The sequence below is a fragment of the Mustela nigripes genome, chromosome 13 (assembly GCF_022355385.1).
Source record: "Mustela nigripes isolate SB6536 chromosome 13, MUSNIG.SB6536, whole genome shotgun sequence".
Classification (NCBI taxonomy): domain Eukaryota; kingdom Metazoa; phylum Chordata; class Mammalia; order Carnivora; family Mustelidae; genus Mustela; species Mustela nigripes.
In genome coordinates, this window is record NC_081569.1 from 69,608,366 (window position 1) to 69,630,865 (window position 22,500).

The 22,500-nt window shown below is 40.4% G+C and overlaps 1 protein-coding gene across 1 annotated transcript in view; it reads right to left on the reverse strand.

The window, feature by feature from the left end:
- Positions 1-22,500, reverse strand: part of LOC131999764 (RNA polymerase-associated protein LEO1) — a 44,972-nt gene that overhangs the window by 6,885 nt on the left and 15,587 nt on the right. The window contains exons 4-11 of the mRNA XM_059372835.1: positions 21,553-21,647; positions 20,196-20,341; positions 19,129-19,213; positions 6,180-6,274; positions 5,471-5,605; positions 4,264-4,399; positions 1,948-2,134; positions 15-112 (exon numbers count right to left, since the gene is read on the reverse strand). Coding sequence (XP_059228818.1) covers positions 15-112; positions 1,948-2,134; positions 4,264-4,399; positions 5,471-5,605; positions 6,180-6,274; positions 19,129-19,213; positions 20,196-20,341; positions 21,553-21,647 — 977 coding nt within the window. The remainder of the gene's footprint in view (positions 1-14; positions 113-1,947; positions 2,135-4,263; positions 4,400-5,470; positions 5,606-6,179; positions 6,275-19,128; positions 19,214-20,195; positions 20,342-21,552; positions 21,648-22,500) is intronic.

Genomic DNA, 22,500 nt, shown 5'->3' on the forward strand with positions numbered 1-22,500 from the left:
ACATTTGTTTTTACCTCATCACTGGTCAGTTTCTTTGCTTTGAGTAATCTTTGGGCCTTATCTTCTTCTGATCCCTCATCACTGTCTGACGAATAGATTCTGGCTCGTTCCTCTGAAAGCAAAGGAATTATTTGTGAGTAACTTTCAAAGATGGTGATCTGTTCATTTCTGGATTTTTCTTCTGATGATTATCTTTAGTTCCTTCTGTACCTTTTCCCAAAAGAAACAAATCCCTAAAAATTTTCTGATTTAAAAATAAATGTAAGATTAGTATGCTGAAGTGAAGTACTTACCCTCTCAAAATACAAGAATGGTTCATCTGACCAGTTTTAAGTATGAAAAAGGCTGTGTGCAAGGTCACTAGAAACACAAACACCAGTAACTCTTCCAGAACAAGCTACTGACACCCAAGTCATTCTTTCATGGGGGATAACAGTTAATTCCAAAATAAGCTTTGAAGATAAAAAACAAGCGGTGGCTTCCCAGTCCTGTAAAGACCATTTGTTGCCAGATGGACATTTCCAAAGGAGATGGACATGAGTAACAGTCTACACGGATGTCCCAGCCCTGGTGAAACTTAGGATGGAATCAAGCACAGCTGACTTTAGACCAACCCATTGGCAAGTGAACCCGGAATCTTCCCTGGGACTTAATGAACATTAATGAACCAGTCAGGCTTTTAATCTCTGGAGAACTGAATATTATCTCTCTCTCTACCTAAAAGCATCCTCAATTTTTTTGTTTTTATTCAGTTTTTATGTGGTTTATTTCCACAACTAATCTCTACTGTGGGAAATCAGCACTAACAAAAAAATTGTCTCTGTACTGTAGGGCCAAAATAAGTTAACAGGCAGGCAAGAAGGGTGTGATAGCTCCCGAGAACAAATGCAGTCACTGCAAGAAAAGGAGAAAAGAGTTTTATAAGATGGCACAGGGGAAATTCGAGTGTTCTTAAAATCTGTCACTCAGTAAGGACCAAACTAGGAGGCATGGTCCCCCGCGGTATTACCTTACGCTGTACAGTGGTTCCCAGAGCTCTATCAGGTTAATCTAGGGAGGACTGGAGTTTCATTTTACAGATGGGGAACATGATCTGCAGAGATATGAAGACACTTGCCTGAAGCTGAGGACTGGTAAGAAGAGTCACAATGGTTTTAGGTTACGTTTATGTAGTACTCGTATGTGCCAGGCACCGGGCAAAGTACTTTACATGTATTATGTCACTACATTCTCAAAATCACCTCACTTTTTAAGTACTATCATTATTAATAGGTTGTGTTTTTTTTTTTTCCTGAGGAACAGGAAGTAGGTATAATTTTCCATAAGTCATCCAACTGAAGAGCAGCAGAACTGAGAGCTGGCAGAGTCAGGTCAGGGACTAGGACAAGCCTTCTACCCCAGCTTCCATCTGCAGGCTGCAGGGAAATCTCTGGATGCAGTGTTGTGGTTGAGACCAATGCCTCAGGAGTCCGATGACCCTGGTTCAAGAACTGTCCACTTACCAACTCAACACTTACCATCTTACCAATTTACCCTCTCAAAGTCTCTGTCCCCCCCAATAAGAACGAGACAGCAGTTCTTCCAGGCTCACCTCGAAGAATTCTGCAGTATCTAGTTCAGTAGCCCTTGAAATACATCACTCATTAATACCGGTTTCTCAAAAATAAAAAATCCAGGGGTGCCTGGGTGGCTCAGTTGGTGAAGTGTCCAACTATTGATTTCGGTTCAGGTTGTGATCTCAGGGTTGTGAGATCAACCCCCATGTGAGGCTCTGTGCTGGGTGTGGAGCTTGCTTAGGATTCTTTCTCTCCCCCTGCCCCTCCCACCACCAGCTCTCTCTAAAAAAAGAAATCAATAAAATATCCAGTGATGGCATTCAGAGTAGGCCAAATGCAAAGATAAATTCCTGAACCCCAAATTTATGAAATTAAACTTCTGCACACTCACCTCGAATGCCCCCTTTATATCGGTTTTTAATGGCAGCCAAGCTGATGGACTCCTCGCCTTCCTCCTCCTCATCATAGCGATCAGGTTCTAGGTAACTAGCACTCAGCCCCCGCTGGTGCTGTTTCTCTCTCATTCGGCGCTGCTGAGATTCCCGACGAATAGAAGCCCTCAAACGTTCTTCTTCTTTCTGCAAAGAAGCAAATAATACACTGAACTTTAAAAAATGAGCTAGTTTACTGCCCACTTAAACTACTTTTACTAGAAGGAACCTGTAAATGCCCAGCCCAGGATAATACCTATTTCTGCAGTCCTCCCCATGCCACACCCGTTACCTCACACCGTGATCACTCAGTGCAGTTGAGTTCCAAGGCGTGAAGGGAGCACAGGCTGAAGGGGCAGAAGGCCCCCTCATGCTAACCACCCAGTCAGATCTGGCACACACGTAGCCTCGGGAGCTGTAGTGTCCCCCCTGCTGCCAGGCAGAGCCCAGAGAGCAGCAAGCAGCCTGAGGAACCTCAGCCACGCCCAGTGGACACCCGAGGGAGGCTGTGTCTGCTGACCCAAGACAGACACCCGGCGCACACAGGCTCCACCGAACTACAGTGGTGAGCAGATGGTCCCGTCTGGGCCCTTCCCCGCCAGAGAGCTTCCCCACAGCTCCTGATGACAGGACGGGGAGGCGCTGGTAGGGGAGGATCCCTGAGCCCCAAAGCAGAACAGTCACACACGTCCTCTGCCTGGCCATTCACAGTGTTTACAAGGTAGAGACAGAATATGAGAGGTCAGGGATATTACAGCATTTCTTTGAATTCCTCATTTAATTGCTATTACTGCACACAACATTGCTAGACATTCTATGCAGGGAACTTTTCATTAAAGTTGTACAGAGTATAAAAGAAAAATCACTGTTGGTACAACCGGGATTAACAACAACTAGCTCATTCCTTATGCATTTCCATGGAAACTGGGGAAGTGGGGGAGGACCTGGGGTATCTTTCAAGGTGGTCCAGAGGGCTCTTCCAATAATGCTGAGACCAGAGTCTGAAGGTTCCTGTAGCTACCTTGGCTTGAGGAGAAAAGGCTAGGAAATGGGGCAAAAAGTAACGCTCCAAAGCCAATGTGCCCCCACACTACTGGGTTAGGCACTGCTATGAACCTGGTTTAGTTAACCTGCCTCCATGAACAAAATATGAGAAGGAAGAGAAAGCAGAGGCCCGGGGCCAGGCCATCAGCAGAATCTAAGAGCCAGAGTGTCTTTGCCTCACTGTGCTCTGGTGCACTCGGGAATGGAATCCCATGAAGCAGGCAGGGCAACGCGTGATATCTAGCAGGTATCAGAGAATGAAACTATTCAGCTGCATACAGCTTCTTATAGCAAGTGCTGCACGAAAGGCCAACGGAGTCAATATACACGTACACCCTCATCACTGAGGGATGGTGCCCTGCACGGATGCGCGCCTCACCAGCAGCTGTGGCAACTCAGAAAGGCACAGCATTATAAACGGACCTTTGCCCGATTCTCCTTAGGTGTTCCCACTTAAACTTCTTGTCTGTATTTATTCTATTTTAGACTACATCACTAGCATTTCTACTACTTTATAACACAGACACAGCTCAGTGAATCACCTCTGAAATTCTACACCAATGTTCAGATCCCTTCAGACCCCAGTTTGTTCCTGAACCGTCAGGATCTGGTGAGTGAAACCCGAGCCCTCGCGTCTGTTTTGTGACCATCACCACATCACTCTTGCTTGGCAAATGCTTCGGGAATTGATCTGGCTCTCTGCCCACGCCAGTGTGAGGGGAAAAAAGGTGGCTAAGGGATGAGAAAAAAAGACTTGGGAAATGCTATCCTTAACATACAGCTATACCTCATTTTATTGCACTTTGCAGATACCGTGTTTTGTTTTTTTACAAATTGAAGGTTTGTGGCAATGCAGCACCAAGCAGGTCCATTCACATAATTTTTCCAGCAGCATCTGCTGTGTTTCTCTATATTTTGGTAATTCTTGCAATATTTCAAATTTTTTCATTATTCTCTTTGTTATGGTGATCTGTGATGAGTGGTCATGACTTGAAAAGCTCAGATGATGGTTAGCAAAAAAGCTTTAAACTAAGATATGTACTTTTTTTTAGACATAATGCTATTGCACACCATGTTATAAACATGTTTTATATGTACTGAGAAACAAAAAAATTCATTTGATTCTACTTTACTGCAATATTCACTTCACTGCAGAGGTCTGGAACCAAACCTGCAGTTTCTCTGAAGCATGACTGTACCAAAAATCTCAAGATAATGCACAGCAAACGAACCTTAATCATCTCTGTGCGCTGACATTCAGGATCACGACCAGCCATCGGTAAGATTCTAATCTTCTGTGTCTTTGAGCATCTATCCGCAAGTGACAGGGTCATCTTTCTGTGTGTGGCACTGTCTGTAGAGTGAGGTCTGCAAGAAATGAACAAAAATGTCTGTTTACCAGATTTATCTGTGAGTCAGTCACATCATCAACATCACCAAAACGAGAGACCAGACACCATTTCCTATTCTCCAGCAAAAAATAGGCAAGGACGCTCAACTGCATATACTAGGTGAGGGCCTGCAAACCTTCTTCATCCTGTGGCTAACTGGAACATTCTTATCTTATAAGTGAAAAACAAAAGCTGGAGTAAAAGTCTTTACATGGCACGATCACCCTCCAGAATCAGTAAATACATGGTTGAAGGAGCATTTACTGAAAACTAAGTGCCAAGCAATGTGCTCCACGTTTTACAAATGAAATGACTTCACTGTCACAGCTACTCTATAATTATTCCATTTTATGTATGTAAATGAGCAGAGAGGATAAGAAAGTTGCACAGGGTCACACAAGGGGAAGTAAGATAGAAATACGGGTCTATCTGATTCCGAAAGCCTCTACTTCTGACCACTACAATCCTCAAAAAGCTAAGTCATAACCAAGATCACTGAAGATAAACATTACCCAAGGAGGATGATTGGCTTCGAATCAAGAAAAAGAAAATAAAAACATCTCAGTGTAGTGCTTACCCATCTAAAGACACATCCCTGCAGAGCTACTGATGCTGCAGCCTCAAGAACGGGATGACCCCAGCCTCCACACCCATCTCACTGCCTTTCCTCTGACTGCATGCATACTACCAACCTCCAGCTACCAATTAGTCTTCCAGATCAATTTAACAACAACAACAACAAAAGACATGCTGACCCCCAAGTATTCTAGGCCTCCTGGCAGTTATAGTCATCACTGGAATTAATAAATTAACACTGTGGTTTACAAAACAGTCTCTTCTAAAAGTTTTCTCATCATGACCTAGTTCCCTGTGAAACAGCAACTTTTAGTGCACTTGACAGAACAGCATCTGAGCCTTCAGAGCTGAGAACCAGACACTAGTCCTTGGTGAACTATATGGACGGTCATGTCAAATCAGGAATCAAGTATTTTGGACAGTATCTATATTCACTGCTTTTACTGTAAAAACAGTAGTTTCTAATAGTTACCTGAATGTGAGTTTGGTTTTAAAAACGGCTTGTCCCTGTAGACCAGTACCTTGTCTTATAAAAAGATGGTTGTGATCTCCCTGTAGTGGAGCTTTGTAAACATCAAACACTTCATTGCCTAAATGCAGAGACATGCTGAAAAGAAGGAACACTTCACACGTTAAAGTCATAAAGCTTTATTCTACCATTTCACTTTACTGAAATTGTGACTCAACTGCTACTTTCTCTCCTTTCACAGAGTTCAGAAGGAGAGGAAAAAAGGAGACATGATATATATGAGGAACCACCTACACAGAGTAACATACATTGTATGTCTCTGGTTTACGAACAAAGCATGCCGAGAAGGAAAGCATGCTCTAATGGGTACTCAGTCTCTACCACTTCCCCAGGGAAAGGTAGTTTTTCTAACTTGTTATCTTACAGTGAACAGCTGGCAATGGGCAGGAGAGCTGGTATAACATTTCCAAACTATTATGCTGTGGCCGGAGAGGATGACCACATTTTTGGCCTATTTCTAATGTCTTTCACCAGCCTGTCCAACATTCAACTACCTATTTACTTCTCTCAGGTCTTCTGTGCAATGCCAGAGACCAAGCAGTGGAAACCCTTTAATAAGAGGTATACCCCAAATAAGGTTTTCTTCTGAAGTTTCGCCTCTCCTAGCCACAGTCCAGGTATTTCAATGTTTTTCATGGCATTTTGAGCTTACCTCCCATCTGACCACTTGACGATCCGAGCGTTGCTTTCCTTGATTTCATTTCCTTCCTCATCCCGGCGTATCCTCCATCTTATTGTATTTTCTACCTGGTTCAAAACACAAATGCCTTAGAATGCTGTAGTTTAATGTATCTTTTTCCTCAAGAGACACATAATCATAGCATTTCTGTCACACACTTAGTGACAGAAAAACAGACAATACTGAAACCCTCTTGTTATAATCAACTAGAGAGGCTGAATAAATTAGCAACAGGAAAAACAATTAGCTTAACTTCTGAGCTCCTAGTGCTAGAATCACAAAGGAAGTTGAGTGCCAGAGCATTTGAACTAATGCAAAATCCATAGCAGCCCTGGGATATGTAAAGAAAGAGCTCATAGTAAAAGCTATGAGGACAGGAATAAGACTTGAGGCCACAGGAATTAGCAATTTAGACTTGAGGCTCCCTCTATAAAGAAGGTTTTTGGGGCGCCTGGGTGGCTCAGTGGGTTAAGCAGCGGCCTTAGGCTTAGGTCATGATCCCTGGGTCCTAGGTTCGAGTCCCACATCGGGTGTCCCCCACTCTGCAGGGATCCTGCTGCTGCTTCTCTCTCTGCCTGCCACTCGCCCTGCTTGTACTCTCTGTCAAATAAATAAGTAAATAAAATCTTTAAAAAGAAAGAAAGAAAGTTCTCCTATAAAGCTAAAAACCAAATAAATGTAGGACCAAAAACCTTTGCCCAGGGAAATAGGGAAATTCCCCAAATATGGGGAAGGAAAAAAGCAGCACCCAAGATTAAAAACCCAGGTTTTTTTTTTTTTAAAGGTTTAGACTCTAACTTTATCTTGATTGCATGTGGTAGAAATACCAGGCGGTTCTGAAAAACATTCAAGAGCTTCTAAAATGAAAACCTGAAATTAAAAACTCAGTGGGAATGGGGCACCTGGGTGGCTCAGTTAGTTAAGCATCTGACTCCTGATTTCAGCACAGGTCATGATCTCAGGGTCCTGAGATCAAGCCCTGTGTCAGGCTCCACACAGAGAGAGCAGTGTGTCTGACTGAGATTCTCTCTCCTTCTCTCCCTGCCCTTCCCCACACCCCCTTAAATCACACTCTCTCTAAAATAAATAAATAAATCTTTAAATGGTAAGCTAATCACTGACAAAGCAGGAAAGACTATCCAAGAGAAAAAGTCTCTTTAACAAATGGTGTCAGGAAAACTGGACAGTAACATGCAGAAGAATCAAACTGCACCACTTTCTTACACCAAACGCAAAAATAAATTCAAAATAGATAAAAGACCTAAATGTGAGACAAGAAACCACCAAAATCCTAGAAGAGAACATGGACAGAAACCTCTCTGATCTAGGCCACAGCACTTCTTATTAGACACGTCACCAAAGGCAAGGGAAACAAAAGCAAAAAATGAACTGATGGGACCTCATCAAGACAAAAAGCTTCTGCACAGCAAAGGAAACAATTAACAAAACTGAGAAGTAGCCTACGGAATAGGAGAAGCTAACTGCAAATGACATATCTGATACAGGGTCAGGATCCAAAATCTATTAAGGACTTACCAAACTCAACACTCAAAACACAAATAATCCAGTTAAGAAATGGACAGAGGACATGAATAGATACTTTTCTAAAAAAGACATCCAGCTGGCTAACCCATGAAAAGATGCTTAAAATCACTCATCATCAGGGAAATGCATATCAAAACCACAATGGGTATCACCTAGCACCTGCCAGAATGGCTAAAATAACACAGCAAACAACAGGTGTTAACGAGGATATGGAGGAAGGGGAACCCTCTCACACTGTTGGTAGGAATGCTAATCTGCAGCCACTCTGGAATACTTTTTAACTTTAAAAAGTTAAAAAACAGAATTACCCTATGATCCAGTTATTGCACTACTAAGTAAGATACAAGGGGTATTGAAAGGGTACACATACCCTGATAATTATAGTAGCATTATCAACAACAGCCAAACTGTGGAGAGAGCCCAAATGTCCACTGACTGGTGAATCGATTAAAAAGATGCATATAGGGACGCCTGGGTGGCTCAGTTGGTTGGACGACTGCCTTCGGCTTGGGTCATGGTCCCGGAGTCCCGGGATCGAGTCCCACATCGGGCTCCCAGCTCCATGGGGAGTCTGCTTCGCTCTCTGACCTTCTCCTCGCTCATGCTCTCTCTCACTGTCTCTCTCTCAAATAAATAAATGAAATATTAAAAAAAAAAAAAAAAGATGCATATAGAGTCTGGGCAAGATGGCAGAGGAGTAGCGAACCGAAATGACATCAGGTGGCAGTTCAGCTAGATAGTTCTCAAACCATTCTGAACACCTACAAACTCAACAGAAGATCAAAGAGAAGAGCACCCAATTTTAGGAACAGAAAATCGACCACTTTCTGAAAGGTAGGACGTGCAGAGAAGTGAATCCAAGGTGATGGAAAGATAGATTGTTGGGGAGGGGCCGGCTCCCGGCAAGCAGTGGCACAGTGGAGCACAAAGTCAGAACTTTTAAAAGTCTACTCCACTGAGAGACATTGCTGCAGAGGCTAAGTGGGGGTGGAGCCCTCACAGGGACAGTGGGGCCTCAGGTCCCACAGGGCCACAGGATCAGGGGTGTCTGAGTGTGGCAGAGCTGCCAGGTATTGGAGTGGGGAAGCTGACTACAGACACAGAGCTGAGGAGTGAGCTCTCAGCTTGGGGTTACCTTGAACTGTGATCCTAGGCACAGTCAGACCACTGCTCTTTGAGCAGGGACCCCACAAGTGGCAGACCCAGGAAGACTCACCTTCCTCCTCTGGAAGCAGTAATCTGCTGGGTTTGGAGACTCCAAACGGGCCCATGCGTCAGAGACAGAAACGCTTGGTCACAGGCAGGGTGAGCCCAGAGCGTGGCCCAAGACCAGGGAGAGGGAGGGATTGATGGCTTTTTTCTGAGGGAGAATTGAGGAGCAGGCCCCGAGCTCTCGGCTATCAAGGGCAGAGATTGGGAGGCCGCCATTTTCATTCCCATCTTTCAGAGCTCTACAGAAAACGTTCAGGGAACAAAAGCTCCTGAGAGCAAACCAGAGCAGATTACGTAGCCTGGCTCCTGGCTCCTGGCACTGCTAAAGTTGGTGCAATTCTGCCTCAGGCAAAAACATTTGAGAATCCCCTCAGGCAAAGACATTTGAGAATCCCGGAAAGAGAACCCTCTCCCAGAAGATCAGCAAGAACATCCAGCAAGACCACGCTCACCAATCAAGGAGAACAGCAGAATTCCAGAGGAGGGGAAAGCGAAGCATGGAATTCATGGCTTTCTCCCCATGATTCTTTAGTCTTGCAAAGTTAATTAAATTAAAAAAAAATTTTTTTTCTTATTCTAATTTTTTTAACCTTTCCTCTTTCGCCTTTTAACATTTTTTAACCAGCTTACCTTAACAATACCTTTCTTTTAAAAAAATCTTTTTAAACCCTACATTATTATAGTCATATTTTACCCTTCATTGTATTTAACCTTATTTTTTTGTATACATATAGGGGTTTTTTTTCTTCCTAAAAAATTTTGGGATAGAATTTCTTCTAATAGATCAAAATATACCCTAAATCTAGCACAGGGCTTTGTTCTAGTCTCCAGCCTGAGCACATTCTTTTTTTTTTTTTTTTTTTTAAGATTTTATTTATTTATTTGACAGAGAGAAATCACAAGTAGATGGAGAGGCAGGCAGAGAGAGAGAGAGAGGGAAGCAGGCTCTCTGCTCAGCAGAGAGCCCGATGCGGGACTCGATCCCAGGACTCTGAGATCATGACCTGAGCCGAAGGCAGCGGCCTAACCCACTGAGCCACCCAGGCGCCCCAAGCCTGAGCACATTCTTTCCCCCCACCTTTTTTTTTCTTCTTTTTCCAACCAACTTATCAATTCCTTTTTTAGAATATCTTTAAAAACTTTCATCTTTACAGTCATATTCCATCCCTTCCTCACGTTTACCCTTATTTTTGTGTATACATACACACACACATATAAGTTTTTCTTTCTTTAAAATTTTGGGAGGTAGTTCCTTCTAAGAGACCAAAATGCATGCAAAATCAAGTGGGTGGAGCTGTTCTATTCACCAGTCTAATTTTTATATATATATATATATATATATATATATATATATTTTTTTTTTTTTTTTTTTTTTTTTTTCCCCCTTTTTTTTCCCCCCCCCCCAGTTTGGGGTCTCCTCTGATTTGGTTAGCATACATTTTTCTGAGGTCTTTGCCACCCTTTTAGTATTTTATTCTCTCATTCATATATTCTTATCTGGATAAGATGACAAGGAGGAAAAACTCACCACAAAAAAAAGAACAAGAAGCTGTACTGACAGCTAGGGACCTAATCAATACAATCATTGATAATATGTCAGATCTAAAGTTCAGAATGACGATTCTCAAGGTGCTGGCTGGGCTTGAAAAAGGCATGGAGGATATTAGAGAAACCCTATCTGGACAAATAAAATCCCTTTCTGGAGAAATAAAAGAACTAAAATCTAACAAAGCTGAAATCAAAAAAGGAATTAATGAGGTGCAATCAAGAATGGAGGCTGTTACTGCTACGATAAATGAAGCTGAAGAGAGAATTAGTGATATAGAAGACCAAATGATGAGGAATAAAGTAGCTGAGCAAAAGAGAGACAACAACTGGACGACAAGGGTAGAATTCGAGAGAGAAGTGATACCATAATACGAAACAATATTAGAATAATTAGGATTCCAAAAGAAGAAGAAAGAGAAAGGGGGGCAGAAGGTATATTGGAGCAAATTGTAATAGAGAATTTCCCTAATATGGCAAAGGGAACAAGCATCAAAACCTAGAAGACACAGAGAACCCACTCTCAAAATCAATAGAAATAGGTCCACACCACATCATCTAATAGTAAAACTTACTAGTCTTAGTGACAAAGAGAAAATCCTGAAAGCAATCCAGGACAAGAAGCCTGTAACATACGATGGGAGAAATATTACATTGGCAGCAGACTTATCCACAGAAACTGGCAGGCCAGAAAGAACTGGCATGATATAGTCAGAGCACTAAACGAGAAGAATATGCAGCCAAGAATACTATATCCAGCTAGGCTATCATTGAAAATAGAAGGATAGATAAAAAGCTTCCAGGACAAACAAAAATTAAAAGAATTTGCAAACACGAAATATTGAAAGGGGCCCTCTAAGCAAAGAGAGAGCCTAAAAGTAGTAGACCAGAAAGGAAGAGAGACACTATACAGTAACAGTCGCGTTACAGGCAATACAATAGCACTAAATTCACATCTCTCAATAGCTACTCTGAATGTAAATGGGGTAAATGCCCCAATCAAAAGACAGAGGGTATCAGAATGGATTTAAAAAAACAAAACGCATTAATATGCTGTCTGCAAGAAACTCATTTTAAACACAAAGACAGCTCCAGGTTTAAAGTGAGGGGGTGGAAAACAATTTACCATGCTAATGGACATCAAAAGAAAGCTGGGGTGGCGATCCTTGTATCAGATCAATTAGATTTTAAGCCAAAGACTATAATAAGAGATGAGGAAGGACACCATATCATGCTCAAAGGGTCTGTCCAACAAGAAGATCTAACAATTTTAAATATCGATGCCCCTAATATGGGAGCAGTAAACTGTATAAACCAATTAATAACAAAATCAAAGAAACACATCAAAAATAATAAAATAATAGTAGGGAACTCTGACACCCCCCTCACTGAAATGGACCGATCATCCAAGCAAAAGATCAACAAAGAAATAAAGGCCTTAAATGACACACTGGACCAGATGGACATCAGATATACTCAGAACATTCCATCCCAAAGCAACAGAAAACACATTCTTCTCCAGTGCACATGGAACCTTCTCCAGAACAGATCACATCCTGGCTCACAAATCAGATCTCAACCGATACCAAAAGATTAGGATCATTCCCTGCATATTTTCAGACCACAATTCTCTGAAGCTAGAACTCAATCACAAGAAGAAATTTGGAAAGAACTCAAATGCATGGAGGTTAAAGAGCATCCTACTCAAGAATGAATGGATCAACCAGGAAATTAAAGAAGAACTGAAAAAATTCATGGAAACAAATGATAATGAAAACACAACTGTTCAAAATCTGTGGGACACAGCAAAGGCAGTCCTGAGAGGAAAGTATATAGCCATACAAGCCTTTCTCAAGAAACAAGAAAGGTCTCAAGTACACAACCTAACCCTACACCTATAGGAGCTGGAGAAATAACAGCAAAGAAAGCCTAAAACCAGCAGAAGAGAAATAATAAAGATCAGAGCAGAAATCAGTGAAATAGAAACTAAAAGAACAGTAGAACAAATCAACAAAACTAGGAGCTAGTTCTTTGAAAGAATTTGTAAGATTGGAAAACCCCTGGCCAGACTTATCAAAAAGAAAAGAGAAAGGACCCAAATAAATAAAATCATGAATGAGAGAGGGGAGATCAAAACCAACACCAAAGAAATACAAACAATTATAAGAACATATTATGAGCAACTATACACCAGCAAATTTGGCTATCTGGAAGAAATGGATGCATTCCTAGAGACATATATACTACCAAAATTGAACTAGAAAAAATAGGAAACCTGAACAGACCCATAACCAGTAAGGAGATTGAAGCAGACATCAAAAATCTCCCAACAGACAAGAGCCCAGGGCCAGATGGCTTCCCAGGGGAAGTATACCAAACATTTTAAGAAGAATTAATACCTATTCTCCTGAAACTGTTCCAAAAACTAGAAATGGAAGAAAAACTTCCCAACTCACTTTATGAGGCCAGCATTACCTTGATCTCAAAACCAAACAAAGACCCCATCAAAAAGGAGAATTACATGCCAATATCCTTGATGAACAGAGATGTGAAAATTCTCACCAAAATACTAGCCAATAGGATCCAACAGTACATTAAAAGGATTATTCACCATGACAAGTGGGATTTATTCCTGGGCTGTAAGGTTGGTTCAACATCCGTAAAATCAATCAATGTGATACAATACATTAACAAAAGAAAGAACAAGAACCATATGATACTCTTAGTAGATGCTGAAAAAACATTTGACAAAGTATGGCATCCTATCTTGATCAAAACTCTTCGAAATATAGGGACAGAAGGTACAATCCTCAATATCATCAAAGCCATCTATGAAAAACCCACAGTGAATATCATTCTCAATGGGGAAAAACTGAGAGCTTTTCCCCTAAGGTCAGGAACACAGGAGGGATGTCGACGATCACCACTGCTATTCAACACAGTACTAGAATTCCTAGCCCCACCAATCACACAACAAAAAAATTAAAGGCGTTCAAACTGACAAAGAAGTCAAACTCTCACTCTTTGCAGATGGTATGATACTCTATGTGGAAAACCCAAAAGAGTCCACTCCAAAGCTGCTAGAACTTGTACAGGAATTCAGTGAAGTACCAGGATATAAAACCAATGCACAGAAATCAGCTGCATGTCTATACACCAACAATAAGACAGAAGAAAGAGAAATTAAGGAGTTGATCCCATTTACAATTGCACCCAAAACCGTAAGATACCTAGGAATAAACCTAACCACAGAGGCAAAGAATCTGTACTCAGAAAACTATTAAGTACTCATGAAAGAAATTAAGGAAGACACAAAGAAATGGAAAAACGTTCCATCTCATGGGTTGGAAGAACAAATATTGTGAAAATGTCTATGCTACCTAATGCAATCTATACATTTAATGTAATCCCTATCAAAACACCAACAATTTCTTTCAAAGAAATGGAACAAATAATCCTAAACTTTATATGGAACCAGAAAAGACCTCGAATAGCCAGAGGAATGTTGAAAAAGAAAGCCAACGTTGGTGGGCACCACAATTCCAAACTTCAAGCTCTATTACAAAGCTACAATCATCAAGACAGTATGGTACTGGCACAAAAACAGACACATAGATCAATGGAACAGAATAGAGAGCCCAGAAATAGACCCTGAACTCTATGGCCAAATAATCTTCGACAAAGCAGGAAAGAATGTCCAATGGAAAAAAGTCTCTTCAACAAATGGTGTTGGGAAAATTGGACAGACACATGCAGAAAAATGAAACTGGGCCATTTCCTGACACCACACACAATTTAGACTCAAAATGGATGAAAGACCTCAATATGAGACAAGAATCCATCAAAAGCCTTGAAGAGAACACGGGCAGCAACCTCTTCGACCTCAGCTGCAGCAACATCTTTCTAGAAACATCACCAAAAGCAAGGGAAGCTAGGGCAAAAATGAACCATTGGGACTTCATCAAGATCAAGATCATCCTTTGCACAGCAAAGGAAACAGTTAACAAAACCAAAAGACAACTGACAACAGAATGGGAGAAGACATTCACAAATAACATATCAGATAAAGGGCTAGTATCCAAAATATATAAAGAACTTATCAAACTCAACATCCAAAGAACAAAATAATCCAAACAAGAAATGGGCAGGGGACACGAACAGACATTTCTGCAAAGAAGACATCCAAATTAACAACAGACACATGAAAAAAATGCTCAACATCACTCAGCATCAGGGAAATACAAATAAAAACCACAAGGAGATACCACCTCACACCAGTCAGAATGGCTAAAATTAGTAAGTCGGGCAATGACAGATATTGGAGAGGATGGAGAAAGGGTAACCCTCCTACACTGTTGGTGGGAATGCAAGCTGGTACAGCCACTCTGGAAAACAGCATGGAGATTCCTCAAAAAGTTGAAAATAGAGCTACCCTATGACCCAGTAATTGCACTACTGGGTATTTACCCTAAAGATACAAATGTAGTGATCCAAAGGGGCACATGTACCAGAAAGTTTATAGCAGCAATGTCCACACAGCCAAACTATGGGAAGAACCTAGATGTCCATCAACAGATGAACGGATAAAGAAGATATATAGATATAAATCTTCTGTATCTATATATAGATAGATGTATATACATCTACGGATATACGGATATATAGATGTATATAGATAAATATACACCTATAGCTATATACATCTATATATATAGATATATAAAAATGTATATATATACACACACATCTTCTTTTATATATATATATATTCTTTATACACACACACACACACACACACACACACACCTTCTTTATCCGTTCATATACAATGGAATACTATGCAGCCATCAAGAAAATGATATCTTGCCATTTGCAACGACGTGGATGGAACTAGAGGGTATTATGCTGAGTGAAATAAGTCAGTCAGAGAAAGACAATTAACATATGATCTCTCCGATATGAGGAATTTGAGAGGCAGAGTGGGGGCGTTGGGAGGTAGGAAAGGAAAAAATGAAACAAGATGGGATCAGGAGGGAAACAAACCATAAGAAACTCTTAATCTCACAAAACAGACTGACTGTTGCTGGACGGGAGAGGGGTATGCAGAGGCTGGTTGGGTTATGGACATTGGGGAGGGTATGTGCTATGGTGAGTGCTGTGAAGTATGTAACCCTGGTGATTCGCAGACCTGTACCCCTGGGGCAAATACTACATGTTAATAAAAATAATTTTAAAAAGAAGATACAGTATAATACACACACACATACACACACACACACACTGGAGTATTATTCAGTAATCAAAAAGAATGCAGTCTTGTCATTTGCAATGACATGGATGGAGCTGTAATGCTAAATGAAGTCAGTCAGATAAACACAAATACCATATTATCTTACTCATAGTGGAATTTAAGAAAGAAACAGATGACATATAGGAAGGGAGTAAAGAAAAAAAGAAAGAGGAAAACAAGCCATAAGTGACTCTTAACTACAGGGAACTGAGGGTTGATGAAGGAGGTAGGTAAGAGATGGGTTAGATGGGTGATAGGTATTAGAGAAATGGCACCTGTAATGAGCACTGGGTGCTATATGTAAGGAATGAATCACTGAAGTCTAGTCCAGAAACCAATACTGCAACAGGGTCTTACTGGTTCCCTTCCAGTTTTTTCCTTTCCTCTTTATTTCTCACTAAATAAACAACTACGGGGGCACCTGGCTGGCTCAGTTAGAAGAGCATTTGACTCCTGATCTCAAGGCTGTGAATTCCAGGGTCACACTGGGTGTAGAGATTACCAAAGAAAATAAATTAAGAAAAAAGAAAAAGAAGAAAAAGTAACAATGAAGCCAGCTGATAAAAGAAATCAATATTCATTAATTAACTGTGATACCATTATCTGAGATTATTTCAAAAGTCTGGGTAAAGTATGGTAGGGAATATAGAGGACACAAGATTGTCTAACCTGATAACCACTGAAGAGTGTGATGGGTACATGAGAGTTCATTATATGGTTCTCATTATATTCGTAATGTGTTAAAATTTTCCCTAATAAAAGGATAAAAACAATCTATACTATTCCTACCCCCCCTTTCACACCAAAAAATATGCACACATAGGCCATTAGTAACTGAGAAGCCAGTTTGAAAGATGCTATTATATAAAGTGATTCAAACTATAATGATGCTATGACAGGATACACTGCTAGGTCTTAACCCTATTGGGATGAAAGACACAGTGAAGTAGCTTTAAAGATGGAAGACCTCATAGAAATACATAAACAATACCTGGTTCCTTATTGTTTATTTATTTAAAATAAGTTTATTTATTAGTACTCTACACCCAGTGTGGGGCTCAAACCCATGACCTTGAGATCAAGCATCACACACAATTCCAACTGAGCCAGCCAGGCACCCTGGTTCCTTATCCTTCAAAGAATTAATTACACCGCCAACTGACTATCTAAGAACAGCTACCGTAGGGGCACCTGTGCGGCAGTTAGTTCAGCATCTGACTCCTGGTTTCTGCTCAAGATATGATCTCCTGGTTGTGAGATTGAGCCCCACACCAGGCTCTGCACGAGGTGCCGACTCCGCCTCAGATTCATTTTTCCCCTCCCACCCCCAACCGCTCCCCACTCTCAAAAATGAATAAATAAAATCTTTTTTAAAAAAGTAATGATCATCCTAGTCTTGGGAACATCGCTCAAAAAACAAAGGGTCCAACGTTATTTTCCATCACATACCAAACCTTCTGTTACATATCGACCTTTTGTACTCTAAGCACCAAGGCTTTTTTTTTTTTTTTTTTTAAGATTTATTTATTTAATCTCGGAAGCTAAGCAGGGTCGGGCCTGGTTAGTACTTGGATGGGATATTTATTTATTTATTTAAGGGGGATGGCAAGCACATGAGCAGGGGGAACGGCAGAAGGAGAAGGAGACAAGCAGACTCCCTGCTGAATAGGGAACCCAATGCAGAGCTCAATCTCAGGAATCTGAAATCATGACCTGAGCTGAAATCAAGAGTAGGATGTTTAGGGGTGCCTAGTTGGCTCAGTGGGTTAAGCCTCTGCCTTCAGCTCAGGTCATGATCTCAGGATCCTGGGACTGAGCCCCACACCACACCGGGCTTTCTGCTCGGCGGGGAGCCTGCTTCCCCCTCTCTTTCTGCCTGCCTTTCTGCCTACTTGAGATTTCTGTCAAATAAGTAAATGTAATCGTTTAAAAAAAAAAGAAATAGAGTAGATGTTTAGCTGACTGAGCCACCCAGGTGCCCCTAAGCACCAAGGCTCTGGTGACAGAAATGAGAAATGAGAAACTCATTCCTCATCTTTGATGCCTATACTAGTCTGATATTATATGGCCTGAAAATAGATATATTGATGTTGTTGCACCCTAGCAGCAGGTAAGGCAAAAATGCAAAAAAATCAATAAAGAGTAAATAAATACAGAACTACATTAATTTATATAAAGGATGAGAAATAATGAAAAGCAGTAGAATACTATCAGAGGCATTAAAACAGGCATGAAAAATTCACAGCGCTAAGCCTCTATCAATAGATACACACGCTTGAAGGAAAAATATTAACAGATGAGCAAATATGGGACGAAAAGAGGCAAGGTAAAAGACAGCAAAAAAAAAATAATAGTCTAATAACTATGCCTACTAATTCTGTGTCCTGGAACAATTTATTGGGGTCTATTTCCATTTTCTCATTTGATTTATATTTCCATTAATAGGAACGAGTAGTGAAATTTCATTGAAAACTTTGAAGCCCACACATTTTGTATAGAAACCATATTATATAAGGTTCTTTAGATACCTGTAGATCTATCACACTTGAAAAGATGGAATTATTCTAAAAATTTGGCCCCTGAATTCTAAAAATGCCAGACTGCCACTTCTTAACATTCAAACACCATACACAATGTCCACTGAAAACTGAAATAATTACAGGAAATTTTTTGGATTTAAGGATTAAAAAAAAAAGCATAGCTGCAAATATCATACCATGAGTTCAACTGCTTCTCATTCTCTGGTGCAACTCAGTTCTAAATTATCTGCTTAACCTTCATCCTCCTTGATTAAAGGAAGATTAGAGGCCCTTTGTGGACAGACAGTCAGTATAAGGTATTAAAGAGAAACATTAATAGAAAGGTAGTATAATAAAAAAATCTCTAATATTCAACAAGAGCAACTGGAAGGCACTAGTAATAGATTCTCCTTTTGTATATGATTTTTTAAATCTATAGATCAAAGAACCTGAAGGATTTCCTCTTGCAGTAAGTTGCTAGAACATAACCCACAGTACATATGGAGGTAGTCATTATAAACACCAAACCATAATGCTACTTACTCTGAAGGAAGAAGCTAATAATCTTTTTAAAGCATCAGAATAGTATAACAGTGAAAAAGATGATGGAAAAGTGCTATATATTTTACAGAGACCTATACAGAGAAAAAGCTATATATTGTCTTCCTAAAAACATTCTGAAAACACAATTCATTTGTTTATAAAACAAAAAACATAAAAAATCCTTTTTAAAAGTTCAAGTCTCAAGTGACTATCCCCAAGTTTTACTTTATAAAAGGAAAAACTAAATGAGTACAGCTTGGAAGAGTACCTTTAATTTTAACCTGGTTCGACCTTCTTCATCCAGCATTTCCTCATCTTCAAATTCATCTTCATAATATTGAGGGTCAAAAGGTCTACAAAATGTTTTTAAAATAAACTTACTAATCATATTTTTAAGGAATATTACAGCTATGTAACAGCTCTATTAATAGACACCATTACACTAAAAATCATAATGTAATTAAAAGTCATAATCTTACAAGATGGAATCGGGAGGGAGACAAGCCATCAGAGACTCTTAATCTCACAAAACGAACTGAAAGTTGCTGGGGCGTAGAGGGAGAGGGTGATTGGGTTATGGACACTGGGGAGGGTATGTGCTATGGTGGGTGCTGTGAAATGTGTAAGCCTGATGATTCACAGACATGTACCCCTGGGGCAAATAATACATTATATGTTAATAAAAATAATTCTTAATTATTTTAATTAATTAATCATCAAATATTTTCATGTTCAACTTTAAGGAAGTATTCAAATCACTACACCTTCTTGAAAATTGGTGTTAACACATACTGCTTAAAAGGCAAGGGTAAATATTTGAAATATTCTTCACTCTTATGTAAGTCTTCCAAAGAACAGGCCTCCCATGCTCTAGCTTTCCACATCATTTTGCTTGGAGGAAAAAAGAAATTTAAAACTCACAGCAGCTTGCATGTGACTCAGTGAATAACAGCCATCAACACTAACTGTCCCAAACCATTAGGTTTTCTAGATCCACGATGGCAGCTACAGTGAGCAACTGCAGTTTCTTTAGCAAAGTCTGCCACTCTGGATTTCAGCTTTTTCGGGGCTGCACTGGTCAAAAACAACCAAAGGTTTGTGATGTCTGCTAATTCATAAGGAAGTATCAAACTGCCAAAAACAATTACAAGCATTAAAAGTCTCCTTTACCAACAGTCCATATATTTTCCATCACTGGATACACTTGATTTTTTTCAGGGACACATGATGAGTTTTCCATTTCGTGATTAGCCACCTCATGTAAAATCAGAAAAACAGCAACAATCCACATATTTCTATCCAACACCTAGAAACACTTTTAACTGACCCTCTTACCTGGGCTCTACACTGAGAAAGTTGGGCAGCTTAACAAAATATAAGTCGTTCCCTAAATCAGTGTTTACTTTGGGTATTTCTACTTCTATTCTGGTCTCAGGAATTGGCTCCTCCTCCTGTTGATCCTGGGGCAATCCATTTTCATCCTAGTAAAAGAATCAATTTTAGAGCTCGAAAGAACCTTAGAAATGGTCTAATCTAGCTCAACCTCCACATTTTAATAACTTAGGTAGACAGGAAGCATATTGAGGCTTTGGAACTAAAGCAGCCCTCAATCTCTACCCTACCCACACAAGCCCCCACTAAAAACCACAAGGGAAACAAGATCGCTTTGGAAAGCATCAATATAAGATCTCTTTTGTGATAAATCTGTGTTCCAAATATTCATCAACCAAAGTCACTTTATCAATTAAAATCAGAGAAGATTTTCAACACAGCACACTTCTTGGCAAGAACAAGAAAAACACTTAAATCAATGATTCTCAAATCACAAATCCTTGCAGTCTTGTCTCTTCAAGTGTGGCACCAACCTCATACTGGGCCATTATTTCTTTTTTTTTCTTTCTTTCTTTTTATATCCAGTTTCTCCCAGTGGTAACATTTTGCAGACTATATAGTATAATATCACAAGCAGGAGACTGACCCTGATACAATCAGATACAAAACATTCCCATCACCACTAAGATTCGTATCACCTTTTTCTAAAGCTACCTCCACTTTGTTCTTGCGCTCATTCCTTCTTAAGGTAACCATTTATCTCTCTCCATTGCTGTAATTCTGCCATTTCAAGAATAGTGTGTCAGGGGACGCCTGGGTGGCTCAGTTGGTTAAGCAGCTGCCTTCGGCTCAGGTCATGATCCCAGCGTCCTGGGATCGAGTCCCACATGGGGCTCCTTGCTCGGCAGGGAGCCTGCTTCTTCCTCTGCCTCTGCCTGCCATTCTGTCTGCCTGTGCTCGCTCTCTCCCCCTCTCTCTCTCTGATAAATAAATAAAATCTTAAAAAAAAAAAAAAAAAAAAGAATAGTGTGTCAGTGGAATCACAATGCATGTAACCTTTTCAGGTTGGCTTTTTGTCACTCTGCATACCCTGAAATTTCATCCAAGCTCTTGTGTATACAAATACTTCAATCCTTTCCAATGCTGAACAGTACTCCACGGTAAAGAAGTACCAGGGCAATTTTCCTATTCCTCCTCATAAACAACAGTTCCTTACCTAAGGAAGTCATCTGTTCCTTGTATTTTCATACTGCAAATCAGTTAGCAACTTCCTCTCCTTGGCATAATAGCGACCTGAAATCTCTGAAACATTTACTTAGGCTTCAGTAAGGGCCCAGTTCACACTGGTAATTTTACTTACAACAGGCTGCCCTGGAGTAGGTGGTTTATCTTCTCCATCACTCCCTGATGATATATCATCTGCACCTCCAAACAGATCCATGGCTCCACTGCTATCTTTAATATTGAGCAAAAAGTTACAGTATTAGTACCTATAACCAAGGTTCTTCAAAGCTGTAACTTCCACACATTCCCAAGGTTTCTGGACCAGGTACCAGGAAAGCACTTCAGCACAACTCTGAACCTGGCTCTCAAAGATAGGACCAGAATGCCTATGGAAAGGAAAGGGGGTCAATTCAGTGGAAGGTAAAACTGCACAGATGTCTTTTCCCCTTCATTTAGTGCAACCGTATTCTTTATTTTCCTTTATTCCCCAGGAGCCCAAATGTCTTCTTACAGTCTAGATACTCACATTTGGGACACTCAATACATGCCTATTCTCTATATACTCCCTAAGTTTTAAAACTGCAGACCCCGGTCTACCATGAGAGGCAGAACTTCACCTAGGTTTGACAAAGCAACAATAATCTGTAATAAACCAATAAACCAAGATAGGTAGAAGAGGGGGTAAAAAGAAAGACAGGAGGGTGGTCAGAAAGTAGACTGCTTGCAACTGGGATTATATTAAAGCTATAATTATTGGCAATGACACAGTCTAGGATAAAACAGGAGAGTGAGCTATTAAGACAAGGGGGCGAATAGAACACTAAAAGGCAAGAGGCAACCTATTAGAATGGCCCAAATCCAGAATACTGACAACACCAAATGCTAGCAAAAATGTAGAGCAACAGGAACTCTCAGTCACTGCTTAAAGGAATGCCAGATGTTATGGTTACTTGAGAAGACAGCGTGGCAGTTTCTTACAAAACTAAACAAACCCGGGGTACCTGGGTAGCTCAGTGGGTTAAGCCTCTGCCTTCAGCTCAGGTCATGGTCTCAGGGTCCTGGGATCGAGTCCCACATTGGGCTC